This window comes from Xiphias gladius, chromosome 21, assembly GCF_016859285.1.
Source record: "Xiphias gladius isolate SHS-SW01 ecotype Sanya breed wild chromosome 21, ASM1685928v1, whole genome shotgun sequence".
NCBI lineage: Eukaryota > Metazoa > Chordata > Actinopteri > Istiophoriformes > Xiphiidae > Xiphias > Xiphias gladius.
Window position 1 is genome coordinate 4,534,205 of NC_053420.1, and position 16,347 is coordinate 4,550,551.

The 16,347-nt window shown below is 43.2% G+C and overlaps 1 protein-coding gene across 1 annotated transcript; it reads right to left on the minus strand.

The window, feature by feature from the left end:
* Positions 1-1,925: 1,925 nt before the first annotated feature.
* ccndbp1 (cyclin D-type binding-protein 1) lies at positions 1,926-15,883 on the minus strand. The gene is made up of 11 exons (XM_040116537.1): positions 15,714-15,883; positions 14,014-14,073; positions 13,499-13,578; positions 12,852-12,933; positions 10,667-10,763; positions 9,523-9,596; positions 8,083-8,159; positions 6,145-6,404; positions 5,812-5,872; positions 3,054-3,100; positions 1,926-2,534 (listed from the first exon to the last, which is right to left on the minus strand). Exons 1-11 carry the CDS (start codon positions 15,799-15,801, stop codon positions 2,426-2,428), a joined length of 1,035 nt encoding a protein of 344 aa, XP_039972471.1. The 5' UTR covers positions 15,802-15,883; the 3' UTR covers positions 1,926-2,425.
* Between the last annotated feature and the right edge of the window lie 464 nt (positions 15,884-16,347).

The window sequence follows — 16,347 nt, forward strand, 5'->3', positions numbered from 1 at the left end:
CCGATCGCTTCGCCGTAGCTTAAAACGCCGGGCCGGCACCTAATGGGGGGGGGGCGGTTCTCGCCTCAACCAGCCGGGCCGGTTTCCCATCACACGGCGCACAAGGCGGAACCGTGACCCCCCCCCCGCCGATTCCCGTAGCTCCATGTTCTGCCACAGAATACGCGACTACGTGATCGTTCAAGAGGAATTTCTCAGTTTTTATTTCCGTATTTCGTCAACTTGGAATAAGAGCTAGATGGACCTGCTGTGAGCGGTTCTCAGTCACCCAACTAACATTTATTTATTTTATTTTTTTTGGCTGTCTCGACTGTTTTTATGACTATTTACGTCCAGTTAATGCCTCGGACCTACTGCGGGTAGGTGCGGGTACCCGGGGTCCACCCTGTTGCGAAAAGGCAGAGTCTACTAGTTGGTGTGTGACACTGACGGATGAGGTAACAACGATTTTACCGACAAAGCTTCTCGTTACCTTGGTGCTTCGGATGATTTCCTCACTTCAGCCTGAATCACAGACAGTGATCAGCCAGTCTGATGGTGTGACGTGATGTCATTCACTCATCCCTTTTGTTAACTTCTGTTCGTGCTTGAATCATTTGAAACTGGCAGTTGCTGGTGTTGAAACCGTGTGTGTGTGTGTGTGTGTGTGGGATGGATGGTGGCGAGTGTGGATCCCCCACCCCCCACCTCTGACAGAGAGGTTGACTCAGAGAACCCGTTCTGCAAGTGAGAAAGTGTCCTCGGCTCGTCCAGTCCTGGCTGCCTCTCTATCAGGGCGGAGACAGGAAAGGATGAAGCAAATGATCCCAATGTTTCAATCCACATCCAGTTAATAAAAGTTACCCATCTCCGCATTCTGTGTCCGCTCATAGTTTTTCTGGGAAAAATCCTGCCACACAGCCACAACTACATTTTCCGTCTACGGAGAGAAGGGGGGGGGGGGGGGGGGGGGCGTTCAGACTGTGCGTGTGACCGAAGCAAATCAGAGCAAAAGCGCGTTTTTATGGCTGAAATTTCAGAGGGGGGTGTTTCAGGAGGCGAGGTCACCAGTCAAACCAGGCCGCTTCTCTGCAAATTCTGGCATCTTAGCGAGGCCTAAACCGGTCTCACCCAAGTTGCGGTACCAGGACCAGACTTGCCCGGTCCTTGTTAGTTTTCAGCCTTGGCTCTGACCTCTGGCCTGACCTTTGAAAATACACACGGTCCCACCCAGTTCAAGCCCTGACCTTAGTAACGCTACTTTTGGTGCGTTTTTCGTCCGTACCGGACTCAAATCCTCACACAAACGTGATAAATCACACGTTGTTTGAGGACTCCAAGTCTCCTGACTCTTTTCTGCACAAAAGAATTATCAGCATCCTCGTCACTCCAACAGCTGTCTACACAGAACTGGTTCAGGCTCCAAAGTGTTTTACTACAGGTCTGCATTCCCTTCATATATAAACAATGAAATACAGCGTTTTCTCCCAAATTCTCCAGTGTTTGCTTTTGTCATTGTGTGTTTCCTTTTGCACCCTGTGAAGCACTTCGTGACCCTGGCGTTTAAAAGCGCTATAAACAGTGTGTATAAAGATTTACCTACTAAGTTCCTCTTTACTGCTGCAACCGTGAACGTGTTTCCAAGTCAGGAGAAAAAACCAGACTTGACTTTGTCTCAAAGCCGTCCCACATTAGCTCCGGGCTGGCTTCATAAAACCTTACTGAAACACCCCTCTGACGCGTCATACTCGTCCTCATCCTGAAAGAGCGGGTTCAAGCCGTGGCCAGGAGAAGACCTCCACGCCGAGCTTCTGAGGAACCTTTGTTCATCGAAGAAATTCTGTCCCGACTCCCGACTCGCCTGTAAAAAATAACCGTTCATCTAATGTTTACATTCTGGTAATTTGATGGGATGTTCTCACAATACCCAACAACAGTGGTGGGAACTAGTCCCCAAGCGCAGAATAATCCATCATACCCATCATTTACACCGTAAATGTCGAAGCTGAGTTTGTGGGACTTTTTGCTCTTTGCCGACAGGATCCGAACCTTTTCTCCGAAGTCTTCAGGTAGGTTTATACACAGCTGCAAAATGAAGTCGTGTCTATTCTGATTTCTGAATCTCTGGACGCGTAGTTGGTCGTCGTGGATCAATAATTCGAGAGGACTGAACACATCTGCTCGTCATTTTAATGAACCCCAGTAGGCACATCGTAACACACCTCTCCCGGGAACGGCTCGGGCGGGTATCTGGCAGCGTTACAGTCAAAAGTCGATTAATCGTGTAGATGAAAAATCATTGACGTGCTACTTATGGGTTAGATGGTTTACACACGCGCACACACACACACACACACACACACACACACACACCACTGCAGCCAATCATTCTACACGCTGGCACATAAAACCACACAACAGACACACTTTTAACTGCATGGGAACACTAGCTGTCCTGCTGAATAAGGTCTTTGGCCTTCTGCAGGTTGTGATCGACGGCTCCATCCAAGAACTGGACCCAGGTCAGCTCCGACTCCCCGCACACATGACTGGACCTGTAGGGGCGGAGAGCAGAGCAGAGCAGACGTTCAGAGGAAACCGAGAGCCGCCGTGCTGCGTTTACTGTCTAGTTTCAGAGTTGGCTCCACGGCGGTCATGCAGAAAGAGGAAATGAACGAGCTGCCTGGGATCAGTTTTCATCCAACCCGATCAGATGTATTGATTAACAGGATGATCGGACTTACAGCCGCACCAACCCACACGTTTCTCAAACCTCCTCTAACACGGCCAACAACTTTTCCCTGAGGACATTTGACCCTTCTCACCTTCACAGCTGATTCCAGGTTACTCTTTTTGGTACCTGAGATCTTTTTCCATCACCGATCAACACTGGGATTCCTCCGTGGTTTGTCGCACTTTAAGTAACATCCCAGTGGGTTTGCAAGTCGTAGGCAACGATTTACAAACTGAATGTACCAGAATCTTTCTGAAGGAAATCCAAAGTTTTCAGGACGTGAAAGGAATAATCATTAGGTTTGAAGTTTTGGCTAAAACTGTGGGTGAATCGCTCTTACCTTATTATCTCCAGAACTTTCTTTAACAGCGCCGCCAATTTCGACACCTGTAGAGAAACACACTTTTATTTGTATGTTTATTTATTTTTTATGCACACGGTTTTAAATTATTTCTAATTTATATGTTTGGAAATAATGATATGTACGAGAGCTAACGCAAACGGGGTTGGGAAAGCATAAAAACAACTTATGTGCAACAAGATATGTAAACTGTTCTGTTTTGAAACGGTAATCGGTGGTGGTGAGTACCTTAAAGTGGCAATCTCGAAGACTTTCATTTATATAAATGTCTGTTAAGTCACTAGCTGTATTTGCAGTATTACGACCTGGGAGTCTGTGGCCACATTCCCCGAAAGAAAAAATGCTGTATTAAGTTGCCGCTAATGCAAACTGAACTTTTCCTGCTGCTGCAGCGTAAAAGCACTTAACTGGCTGGAACCGAGTTCAGCACCTGGCGCTGTCGTTCACCAAAAACGCGTCTTCAAAACAAGACGCGACGGCAGTGGGTCAGTTTGAAATATTGCAGGGAGTAATGGGCCAGGAAGTATTAGCCACAGTGAGCTGAGGGGCTGCGGGCAACAGGCCGCACACCTCCAGCCTCTCGGCCAGGTGACCGACTCCTTTCACTGAGCCCTGCTGTTCGCAGACTCATGTCGTGTGCAGCATCAGATCACGGCTGCTCACAGAATGAAGGAAGAAGGCCAGTGAGTTCTTTTTCTTTTCGAAATGACAACAGTTTGTTTTTGCTGGACCCAGGATTCTGTGGCCTGGGGTATTAAACCAGATTTGATGTTACCACCCTATCAACCAGGACCGAAATCTTCGAGACCGCCACTTTAAGCTAGTGTGTAAAAACCCGGCAACAGGCTACGAAATGTACCTAAACTAGTCACAGAAGCAGCTGGCACAATCACTTAATATTGTCTAAAACTAAATTAACACAACCAGCTGCCACTCGACATGTTCTGACTGGAGCAGATGTCCGACTCTCCTCCAGTAAAGCATTAGTTAAGCTTTCATGTAGTTGAGCCATTCGGGCCAGGCTTCGGCGTTGGCTTTGATAAGGACACAGGGGGAGAACACGGAGGGCTGCTGCTGATCCTAATCAACAAATCTCTTTATATTAGTTTTATGAGGCCTCATAGTGGTGTAGATGTAAGCTGTTGTCATTAAAACTACTTCTGACAGTTGACAAGTGCAGACAGTGAAGAGGAAACGGTTGAGAGCGTGTGTCCTGCGGGCCACTGAGAGCGATATGGAGATTGCGTCCGGAAAGTGATGCCGCCGTTGGGTATTTTAAAAAGTTGTTTGTCAGTGCCGCGAGCACCACACATGAGAGTCCATCAACTCAACTGATCCAGGAACTGCCTGCATGTCTGGATACCGTTAGAGAAGAGTGAGAAATTGTTCTTTGAACTCTCGAGTCTGACAGTTTTGTAGGCGTACAATTCGAAATCAGCGGGGCAGTCTTTTGAAGCGTTATTAAAAAGGAGTTACGGACCGCACGGACGACCTTCCCGTGGCCATGAAGAAACGCTAAAACGATCAAAAAACAAACAAGACTTCATTCCGTGGCTGGACACGGTCCTATATTTTACTTTTCAAACACACACAAAATTATTATGTTGAATCTTTGGATTTTTGTTTAGTCATTGGATGAAACACAGGAGCAGCAATTTCGAACGACAGGTTTGATTTAATTCATATTCACATAATTCACTTGCTTTTGTGATTGAAATACCTGATTTACTTTGGTTGTTTTGTCCTGTTTATTGCATTTTGATGATCAATAAATTGATTTTCTTTTTTTCAGGAATTCAGGAAATGTTCATTTCTAAAATCCCTGGTACAGACACATGGTGTATGGTCTAAGCTGGTGATTATTTTTGATCAACAAAAATAAATTTTAGTGTTTTTAAGCTGCCGTGCTGCAAAAATCTATTTGTTTATCTGGAACAATGAAGATCTCAAATAAAATGAAAAACCTCTTTGTGTAAGTATGACTCCACTGCGGGGGTTCACTCAGGCCAACACAGGCCTGAAAACAGCCGAACATGTCCACCACTTATTAAGCTTCAATTTGACGAACGCACGCAACAACTCTGGACTCTGCTTTCTGAGATCGCATCACTGATACACAGGAACATGTGCAGATTTGATCAAGATCAAACAAATTGTATCTGGGAATAAACTTTCCAGAGGGCTGCCAAAAATTTCAGCGTATCTGTTTTGGTTTGCTTCACAAGGGACTGATCAGAGCATCCAAGAAACTTTTTTTTCTTTTTTAAGCTTCAAGCAAACTGTAACAAGTTCAACTTGTTTTTTGTTTAAGCATTTTCAGCGCGTTCTGTTTGCCGCTTTTATTCACAGTTGACTGACCTCGATGTTGCTTCTCTTGGTGATGGTTATAGCGTTGATGATTCTATGCCAGTTAAGTATAAAGTAACTTGTATCAAATTCAACTGAGAATAAAGCACAACTCGAAATGAAGGGACTTAATAGGAGACTCAACATGTTTCAAAGTAACCAAACAAATCACGCATTTTTATTTCTAATTTCAAGTGGCGCTTGAAACCTGTTGCGCTCGTGGTGCCTTCCACCTGGATCAATTACTGACCAAAAATCACCTGTGTGGCTACGTTTTGGTTTTTTTTTTAATTCGGGAGATTTTCCAGTGAAGTAGCTACTGGTTAGGCCGCCAGGGGTTGCTGCTCGATCGGACAACAAAATATTCAAATGTTAAATGTGAGTGTCTTACGTTGTCCTCTACTCCACCGTAGTCCATGGGCGGGTACAGACAAAGAGCCAGATCATCAACACTGAAGAGAAAAGACAGCAAAAGGCAGATATTGTTTTTCTTAGCTGTGTTCATTTTGAAACTCACTGTAAAAAAAAACCCACTGACATTTCATTTACATTCCACTTCTATTGTAATTACAGTAATTCAATGTTGTGATATGGTGCAGCTTACCTCATTTCAGTCTTGAAGTTGGCAAACGAATTTATAATTAAACCAAACACCACAGTCATTAGTCACTATGTGAGCATTAAATTACGACTTTGTGAGTGATGAGCGTGTGCGCGCGCCTACCCGGGGCTGATTTCCTTGGCAATGTCAGCCAGGTCATCGAGTTGGGACACATTCTGAGGCGTGGTGACGCCACCGTTGGCCTTGACGGCCGACATCATCTTCCTCATGCACGCCGCCGACGCCTTCATCAGCCCCTGGCACGGACCGATCACGCGCCGGTCCTGGTCCGACCAGTACGTGTCCTGGTTGCCTCGAGGCTCGCCCCCTTCCTGGTCATCGTCGAGGACGTCGCTGAACGGATCCTGGGCCTCAGATAAGGCCTGGGTGGAGGTGCAACGTTCAGTACATCTTGTAATTTTGTTACGTTGGCCTATTTTGTACACACACCATCTATTGCTTGTCTGTCTATACTGGAAGGGGGATCCCTCGTCTATTGCCCTTCCTGTGGTTTCTTCCATTTTTTTCCCTTTTAGCGTTTTTTTGGGGGAGTTCTCCTGATCTGGAAAGAGGGTCCAAAAACAGACCGTCTTGTCTGCTGTGATTGATGGATTGTAAAGCCTCTTCAGGCAAATTTGTGATGTGATACTGGGCTATGATAAGGAAACCGACTTGACTTCTCCCTATGTAGGAATCAGTCAGTCAGCCGTACTGCGCCTGCAGCAGGCTCCCCTCGCTGGTACCAAGAGCGGAGACCACCTCTCCCCCGTACTGGCCTCCGTTCATGGTTACCAGTGAAGTACGGAGTAGATTTTAATATTCTCTTATTGGTTTATTTTAAACCACTGCATGGACTCGTACCAGTTGACATGCCTCATCACCTAGTCCACTTCCAGACCCCTCAGATCTGCTGACCAATCACTGCTCTACCTTCCACGCACCCAATAAAAATCCAAAGGCGGTGGAGCATTTTCCGTGGTTGGCCCCATATTGTGGAATATTTTGTCAATAAAAACTATATTTTCCCCTCCGTTTTTACGTCTTCCATTTTTCATCATCTTAGATCTTCATCGTCAACGGTCACGATGAAGACATGACTGATCACATTGTTTGTTTGTTTTTTCTATTTATTCTCTGTGCAACAGTGTTGTACTGTAGATATTCCCTGCTATTATTAATTTACTTACATCCTCTTATTTATGTCTTGTTTTTATGTGACCATTCCTGTGTTTTTATTGGACTGTAATCAAACAATGGAATAAATTCGTCGCTCCGTAACATTCGGTCAACGATTGTTGTTTTAATTTTGCTCCATAAATGAACTGACTCGACATGACTTGTGAAGACGTGCCAGGTCTCCACGTTGCTTAAGAAAGAGCTGCGTTATTCTGAAAATTAATGTTTGTGTTAAAAATCTATTTCTTTATCGATTAAAGCGTATGGCTGGTGATACGCTACATTCTTCTTATTAAGTTTTGTGTGTGTGTGTGTGTGTGTGTGTGTGTGTGTGTGTATTAATGCGCAGCTGAAGGTAGTCTCCAACAAATGCACTGTTTCCTCAGGGTGGGGTAACATTTGGAAAAAACTACAGTGGACAGCTGTTCTAGGAAACTACTGAGGTTTCTTTAAAGAGTGAGACTATACCTTCAGGACCCGCTATTTTTTAATATTTACATCTTCAATAAGAAGCAATGGGCTTCTGGCTGAGAGCCACAGAGGATCTGTATTTCTGTTGGAGATGAGAAACTCAGAGCAGCAGGGCGGTGAGTACGACACAACGTTTTTGGACCAGAGGAAATGGTGCTGTGGAAAAGTACATTATCCTGAATCTATCAAGACTATGCAGTTAAAATATGCATAAAAATATGCAGTTAAAAAGAAGGTAGATGAGGAAACTAAAATATGATTAGATAAACTTTTGAAACAGGGAAAATTGGAAATAAAGGCCTAACTTTTTTTATAAGCCTGTTTCAAATAAAGGCTTGGAGATTAATACAAGCGCCAGCCACTATTTGAGAATTCATGGTGTGTGTGTGTGTGTGTGTGTGTGTGTGTGTTTACCTGTTCAATTTCCTCTATGGCGTCTTTCACAACTCCAATCTGAGCAGACAGAACCACCAGCACTGCTGCTTTGTTATCTGTGGAGCGAACGGGTGTTTTTTTCCATCAATAAACCTCTAAATAAAATCTTGCAATTCAAAAGAACAGAAATACAGTCCAAAAGAAAAATCCTTCTGTATCGCACCCAGAGTATTTACTGAAGGGACATACAGTCTCACATTTATCAAATCCTCTTACAAGTAACTGAGAGCTGCAAATAAATATGATTTTTATTAACCGTTACACTGATACTCCGTTTTCCCAAGATGACATCTTCAAACTGCAGTGACTTCAACAAAAGTACAAAACCCAAAGACATTCGCTAGAACGGATAAAAAAAACAGACTTAAATTTAAGAAGCTAAAACAAGCTAATTTTTGGATCTTTACATGATAGTTTTCTGTTCAGGAACTACTGTGTTTTGTTTTTTTTTGACTGACTGTTTGGGCACTAATGCATCGTTAAGACTTGTGGGGGTCATAGGGCTTTACGATAGAAACTGAAACTTCCAAATATAAGTCCGTACAAGTTTTCACTTCGGGGCCTCCATAAAGAGCCAACATGTCCTTGGCGTTTTAACTGGGTAACACATTTACAATCTTTAACTTAAAGCTGTGATTTCACGACAGCAAGAAGCAAGAAGAATATTTTTAAAAATATATTCCGTTTTTTTTTGTTTTTTGTTTTTTTTAAATGAGATTTGGATGTGTAGTCTCTTGATTTATGACGGTCATTGTCAATCTCCATTAGGACAGATGGCAGATTTGTCTCAGCAGACTCCTTCAAGCCTTAAGTAAGTCACAGGTAAAATAAGAGAGATCTTTCAAGCGGCCTGATACTTACACACATACACACAAAAATGTGCCGCGCTGTGCACGACTGCAAGACACGCGTGACACAATGGGCACTAGTTGGAAATACGTAGCTATTGAATGACGCCACCCATGTCAGTTTTAAAACCCTACACAAACATTCCCCACTTGTCCCGCAGTAAAACTCCAACAATAAACCTGTGTGAAGTAGGACTGAGGCATATCAGCAACACTGAAACTTTGACTTTCATTTACTGCTCTTTGTGAAAAAAGCCAAAGTGACAATACAAATGTTCTTCTTTCTCTCATAACGACTTACAACTACGATCAACTTTAATCTAATTAAGTCATTGGGATTGTGCTCTCCATTATTTTGTACCTGCCTGTAAAGTGGCTATTGATTTTCCTCTCACTTGTTTATAACTTATATCAATGATTGCCTTTCCATTTCCTGTTCTGGTCACAACCAGACCCATTTGCTTGTTGCACATTTTATTTTTGATATGCTGTACATGCGATTTCAAATAGAAGAGAATTTGCTTTTTTAAGCAAGTAATTCTACAAACAAAAACCTGTCAAGTCAACTGACCGCGTGGCAACTCGACGAACTGGTCGCAGGCTGACCAAACGCCTCCTGTTGATGTCAACTGCTCCTGGGTCAGACTAGAGGAAAGCAGAGGAAAAGGGGCCGGGAAGACACGAGGAGGAAGTCGGATGAAGAGAAAAGAGCGAGAGACAGAGGGAGGAGGAACAGAGAGGGAACGGTCCTTACAACATATTGTTTTTGTTTTTCTGAAAACAGAAATGCACCTTCTGTAGGTCAAAAACAACCCGGACAACATGTCTTACAGTTGTCTGTAGGTGCTGCGTGAGATACAGTGCCAATACTAAATGAATTCATTAAATTTTGATGTTTGCTTGTTTTTTTGTTTTACAACAGCCAACAGAAAGTGATTGTGTGATGTGAAAGTGAAAATAAAAATCTAATAAAATGATCTAAATTCATTACAAATATAAAATACAAAAATACGTGTCTGCCTAAGTATTCACCCTAGTAGATGCACCTTCTACAGCCAACGGCCGGGATGTTTCAGGTTAGTCCTATTACAGGGGGTTAATACTTGCAAACATCTATTTTGTATTTGTAATTAATTCGCGTGTCTGCATGTTTTCACTTGGACATTAAAGGGTCTTCTTCTGTCGATCAGTGTCGGATGACCCACGTTAAATCTACTTTAAGTCAATGCACGAAGAAAGCCGATAAGAGTATGCATTTGTGTCCGCGTTACCATGACAGCAGAATTCCTGTTACATCAACGCAAAGGTTATCATTTACCTACTACAAGCTAAGAGCAAGAGCTAACAGAATAAAAGGCGCGTTAATTACATGTCTGTGTTAAGGACATAAAATTACTGTTTGTTGTTTTTCACAACAGTAAAGAACTACTAACTGAAACTTCAACATCAGTCTGAGCGCGTGTTTGGGTCTTCATTATATTTTGTTCTACTATGGCTACGGTTGAGAACATCACCTACAACTTATTATGATAACTTCTATTAACTCCCTGTTTGTGTGACTCTGTGATTGTGTGTGTGTGTGTGTGTGTGTGTGTGTGACTCTGTGATTGTGTGTGTGTGTGTGTGTGTGTGACTCTGTGATTGTGTGTGTGTGTGTGTGTGTGTGTGTGTGTGTGTGTGTGTGTGTGTGTGTGTGTGTGTGTGTGTGTGTGCACCTCTGTAGCGGTGAGCTCAGTATGACCTCCACCAGCTGTGCAACTCCCTCCAGAACCTCGACTGTGGCGTCTCTGACCTGTCGCCGCATGCTGACTCCTGGGACACGGAGGGGAGAGATGACAGAAACACAGGGACAGGCTGAAGTCAAGATGCTGACACAGACTTGCGTCCCTTTGATTTTTCAGAAAGTCTCCAGTAGCAGAGACAACAAGCTTTGGGCAGCATACTCCTGTTTATTCTATAACAGTCTGGTCTGAGTTTCACTGGAGAGTTTTAAAATCCCATGACTGTCTACAGAGGATGGAACAGCTGTTATTATTTTTTATTAATACTGAGCTATCAAGCCAAACAACATTTCACTGAGCAAAATCTGACTGGATGGAATTTAACTGACTCCAAAATACAGACGAATCCGCCAACTGGTTTATGTGTGGTACTCTCAAAACGCCGCCGCCGTCACTGCAATGGCAGAGTCCCAACTGAAGACATTTACACTGACAGTGGATGCCAAGATGTTTGGGTTTGGGTTCGGCAGACTAATTAAAACCCAGCAGGACTTATTTGCTAGATTATGATGAAAGTCATCCACCTCCGTGATTTCTTTCGAGAAATGCATCATTTAATAAAAATCTGAAAAAACGCGCAATACTGTGAAGGCGGAATTTTGGCGAGGAAACGTAAAAGTAGCAAGAGTTTTGAAGGATGGCTGCTCACCATCAGCATGCCATCCTGTGATGTGTGATTGAAACATCAGGATTTAATGGAGATTAAGGAAAGTAAAACTAATTTCATGGAGCAGAGGTTTGTGGCTTCTACTTTCTGTTTTTTCCAGAGTCTCAGTTTGTCGTTGGGGCAGTAGATAAAAGGCCCAGGACGGAAAAGAAGTCTAGCCACCTGCTGCAACTGGGCAAAATTTTGTTGACAATTTTTGTAGATTATAACATGTATTTCAATGCGTTTTAAGGCCTATATTTTCTAGATTTCTTGGCGCTTAAAAGTCAAATTCTTTACATTACGTTACAGTGTTCAATCCGGGGAAAAAAGAATTACTGTGGCAGCAAAATAAAGAGAAATATTGGTAAAATCATACATGATAGAAACATAGAAAAAAGTTGTTCTTCTGAACTGGATACTAGCCAGTTCCTGGACTGTTCTGGTGCTGCCTGGGGCTGGATTAAAAAAAAAAAAAAAAACAGATTATTTGAATTATCCCATATCGATTCTTAAAATCTCAAAATTGATCTCACATCTGTGCTCAATGTTTCTGTGTATCCAGCTGCTACTTGTTGTAAGTGGTTAAAAACATTAAAAAAAATGAACGCAGATGACAGCTGCTATATTGGCTGCCTTGAGTCACCGCAGTCTCATAAACTGTGACACGAATTATTGCAGTCTACGCAGACCCTCTAGAGATCACATCTACGAAAGGGATACACTGAAAAAAAGAGTCTGCACACTGATCCAAGCTCGGATTGTGTCTGTTGAAGAGATACTGTCTCTGGCTACGAGACGCGAGGCCGTGCAAATCGAGTGAACGGTGCGTGGATTCAGACTTTTTTCAGTCTGTCCCTGCCGGGGAGCAAACACTAGCTAACAGCCCTCTGCGGATATCAGGCTGGCGTCACAAACAGCACAGCTGAATTAAAAAGCGAAGTGTCAGTTTCCGTCCTGTCCGTGATCAAAGTGATCATTTAAGTGGATGTTCGTTACTTAGTTGACGCGTCAGCTGCTGACAGCGCATGTCTAGCTGTGTGGGAAAGCATACATTTTTGAAAATATGCATAATGATCATAATGATGACACCCTTGTAAGTGGTGCTCAACTTCTTTGCACATATAGGCCTAAAAAATAGACGTATCATGTTTTAGCCACTTTGCATTTGCCAGTGAAAGTAAATACCTGGTCCACAGTTTTATAACTAAGAAATAGGTTTACAGTTTAGCCGCAAATGTCCACTTTACACAATTTTATATTCAAGCAAAGTGTTACTCACTTGATGACTGTATGAGAAATTTAAGCTGCCAGGATAAATTCTACTTCTTATGCAACACTGATATTTATCTGATGCAACTGAACCATCAAGAATCGACTCGAAATGAACCGATTCTGGACTTTGTGAATCAAAATCGAATCAGATCGGGAGATCAGTGCCCATATCCAGCCGCAGTGGTGCGATGGTGTTACCTTGGCTCTTCGGTAGCCAGTAATACACTGTAGACAGGGTTAGGACACTCTTCAGGATGGACTCTGCCAACTTCTCTCCATCCTACAGAGAGTGCAGGAGAGACACAAATTTAAAAAAAATCAATTTTAATTCCAAGTTCTTTAGTTGCTGCTTGAGAAACACTGGAATTATTTACTAACGCTAACAAAAAAAAAAGGAGGAAAAAAAAAATCAGTGGGTACCTGCCAGTTCTCTTAATTGCATCAATGTTTCCCACACTACAACAATCTGGGATAGGTACAATGTTAGACCTGAGTTGGTTCTGTCATTTTTCTGTCCACACCAGTATAAAACTGGGGGGATGTGGTTTCAAAGCAGCCCGACCCACTGGGCCACCCAATCAAATCTTGGAAATCAGATTTCCAATAAAAGAGTGTGATGGCCCCATGAACGACTGTTTTTAAGAGGGTCCTTGTGCATTCCTGCTCAAGCATCCCTACAGGAAAGCCCCCTGAGCAGAGTTAAAAGCACTGGAAAAGTCTTTCATGATGGAAGACAAGGGAACTGATATGCACCCAGTGTATGTAGATAAGCTGAATTCACCAAATGCCGTGTGCTTCTAACCGGTAAGATATGAGCTCTTTATGATTTACAACAGTAATCTGACCTGTTGCGACGGCAGCGGGGGCTTGGAGAAGGCCAGGCTGAGTTTGGTGGCTTCCTGGGACACTGCCTTCACTGCCTGGTCTGAGGACGGAGGAGACAAGTCACGTCGCATTCAAATGGCTTTGAGAGGGCGATTTAATTTCACGGTGATCTGATGCGTTTCTCCAGGGAACAGGATCACGGTGGGGTGGTAATAAATGTGGGAAGGGCCTTGATCTTATAACGACCGTTAATGAAAAAATATTTGTCACGCAGTCTCGAGTTGTTGGAAACAAAACCCTAATCAAAAGAATAAACAGAAGCTATAGAGGTCACAGAACTGAGGGTGTTGTTTGATATAAAATTATGAAAACACACTTTTGAAATTTGACGTGTAACAGCAGGTAGCACAATGAGTCATCCGGGGTAAGGAGATGGGAAAGAATTATTACCTTTCAGGGACATGAACAGAGAAGTCTATAAACTAAAATAGGAGCAGGAGGGAGGGAGGATGATTATGATAAAACTGAACTCAACTCAGAGTGTCCCAGAAGTTGGAGAGGTTGAACGCTCCATCTGACTCATTGGCCTCTCCATCTGTGGTGGAAAATGAGCACTCGGTTAGAAAAATCTCCCCTACTCCAGGTTAAATGTATGAGCCCGCACCCTGCTCAAATGCCAGCGGGAAACAGACGCCAAAGCGTGTTCACTTTATGACGAATTTTGTTTCATGTCTAAAAAGTGTGACAAATAACAACAAATTTACTCCCAAAATTCTTAAGTTAATGTCTATAATGTCTTTTTATTCCTATTAATAATAACAAATGTCAAGAGCTGAAACAATTAGTCAGATAATAAGTCTGCAACGATTCAATTTTGATAATTGACTAAGTGTTTAATCCAAAAACCTTAGATGATTTGCTGCTTTTCCCCATTTTATAATCACTTCAGACTTAATATATCTGGGTTTTGGACTGTTGGTCGGACAAAACTAGACATTCGAAGCCATCGCCTTGGCTCTCAGAACGTGCATTTTTCACTGTTTTTTGATATTTTACAGACTAAACAATCAATTCACTGAAAGAATAACTGACAAATGATTTGATCTTTGAAGAAAAAAATAAATAAATAAATCATTGTCAGTTGCAGCCCTGCAAATGGCCACGGGATGCCCTGAGTTGGTTTTATGGTGGTTTTGGGTGTTATGTCATTTTGCCAGTGCGGAAATACTGCGTTGCAGTAACGCTTCTTTCTCTGCGTACGAGCTGTTGCGGTTTGTTTTTCTCTCCCTTTGCCGTTCATCGGACTCCTGGGGAAAAACGGTCGCCTTCGCTTGCGTGCCGGTGGCGTTACGGCGTCCGATGCTGCGCGTTGTTTCGTCTCTAACTTGAGAACGGTCGGGCCGGGTGGAGGGAGAGCACACACACCGTGAGACGACAGAAAAATTGATAAACCTCCGGAGATTTTGTGGCGGCTATGCCTTCTCATTTTCCCCGAGTGTATCAGGTCAGCGTAGGCTAAATCTTTAGCTTCACGATTTATGCCTCGGTCGACGAAGTTTCTTGGTTCGGCGTGTTCTTATTTCACTTGAATAAACCAAAACAGACACTTTCAATCTGATTATTTATTCTGTCAATCAGTTTCTGAGCCGTTTTTCTTTTTTGAAGAACAACGACTAAATAAGTCAACACGCTCTGACGGAGGGGTTATGGCCATGTCGCCCCCTCAAACCTGAAATGTACACTCAGCTGCCAGTTTCAAAAACAGTTTCCTAGGGAGGCGGCGATTCGACTTCACGGGCCGGTCGGGGGGCTGCCGCTTGTGCCCCGGAACTGCCCCTAAAACAGTTCCTACAAAAGCTGGACTTCATATCTAACCTTCATCAAGGCGTGTAGGATTTTAACTAAGCCAGCGCAGAACTGTTGCATTAGCCGGGGTGAGCTCGGTGTAGGTTACCCGAGTGTTTACATCTCCCCGAGACTTCAGAGGGACAACTGTCAACGGTGTTCCCGGCGGTTTAAGCAAATGCTACGAGAATAACATTACAACAGAAAAAATCGTTAACGGATAACTGAAAAAATTAAAGACAAGAAATTATCCCTTAGAGGCGAAACGGAGCCGGCGACATCAAAACAAACTTTGCCCAAGTTAATTCTGACATTAGCTTGACATGTGCTAGCATGCGCATAGCTGCGTTGACTGTTCGTGCTGCGTCATATCTACCGCGTCCCCGTTACCTCTGACCCGGTCTCGGATACACTGGATGGAGTTCAGTAGATTTCGCAAAGGCACGGACACATTTCCACGACAGTTATCAGCGCTCATGGCACCGAAGTCTTCAGACAGCGAGACACACACGCGTGTTGTGGAACCGAAGCAAAGGGGCCGGACGTTGGGCAGAGGGGGGGGACAACATTAAAGGGAACACCGTCGGAAAAGATAAGAGGTGACAAATTTAAAAATGCTAGCGACATCTTGTGGTTGAATTGAATTACTGCAAGAAAAACAAAAATAGTGAACAAGGTTTTTTTTCTGGGTTTTTTTTGTTTGTATGAGGATGAGTGCCGTGAGATGTATTTAAACACGCTGACAAACAATAGGAAAAAATAATAAAGAAAACGCAGCAATTAATCAGTAACACTTTATTTTAAAAGTGTAAGATTTTCTAAGAGGCTCCTAGGATGCTCAATATAAAACCCAAGTAGATATTAATTTATTAGTAGAGGATTTATTCTCCATAGACCATTGTGTATGTTATACTGTAAGCTTACCCTGGTACAAATTTTCATTTTTTTGCCTGTTCGGCCGACCGACTGAGGTTGGCATAAGAAACAAAAATGATCGGGCAGCAATTTCTGGTGACATTACCGA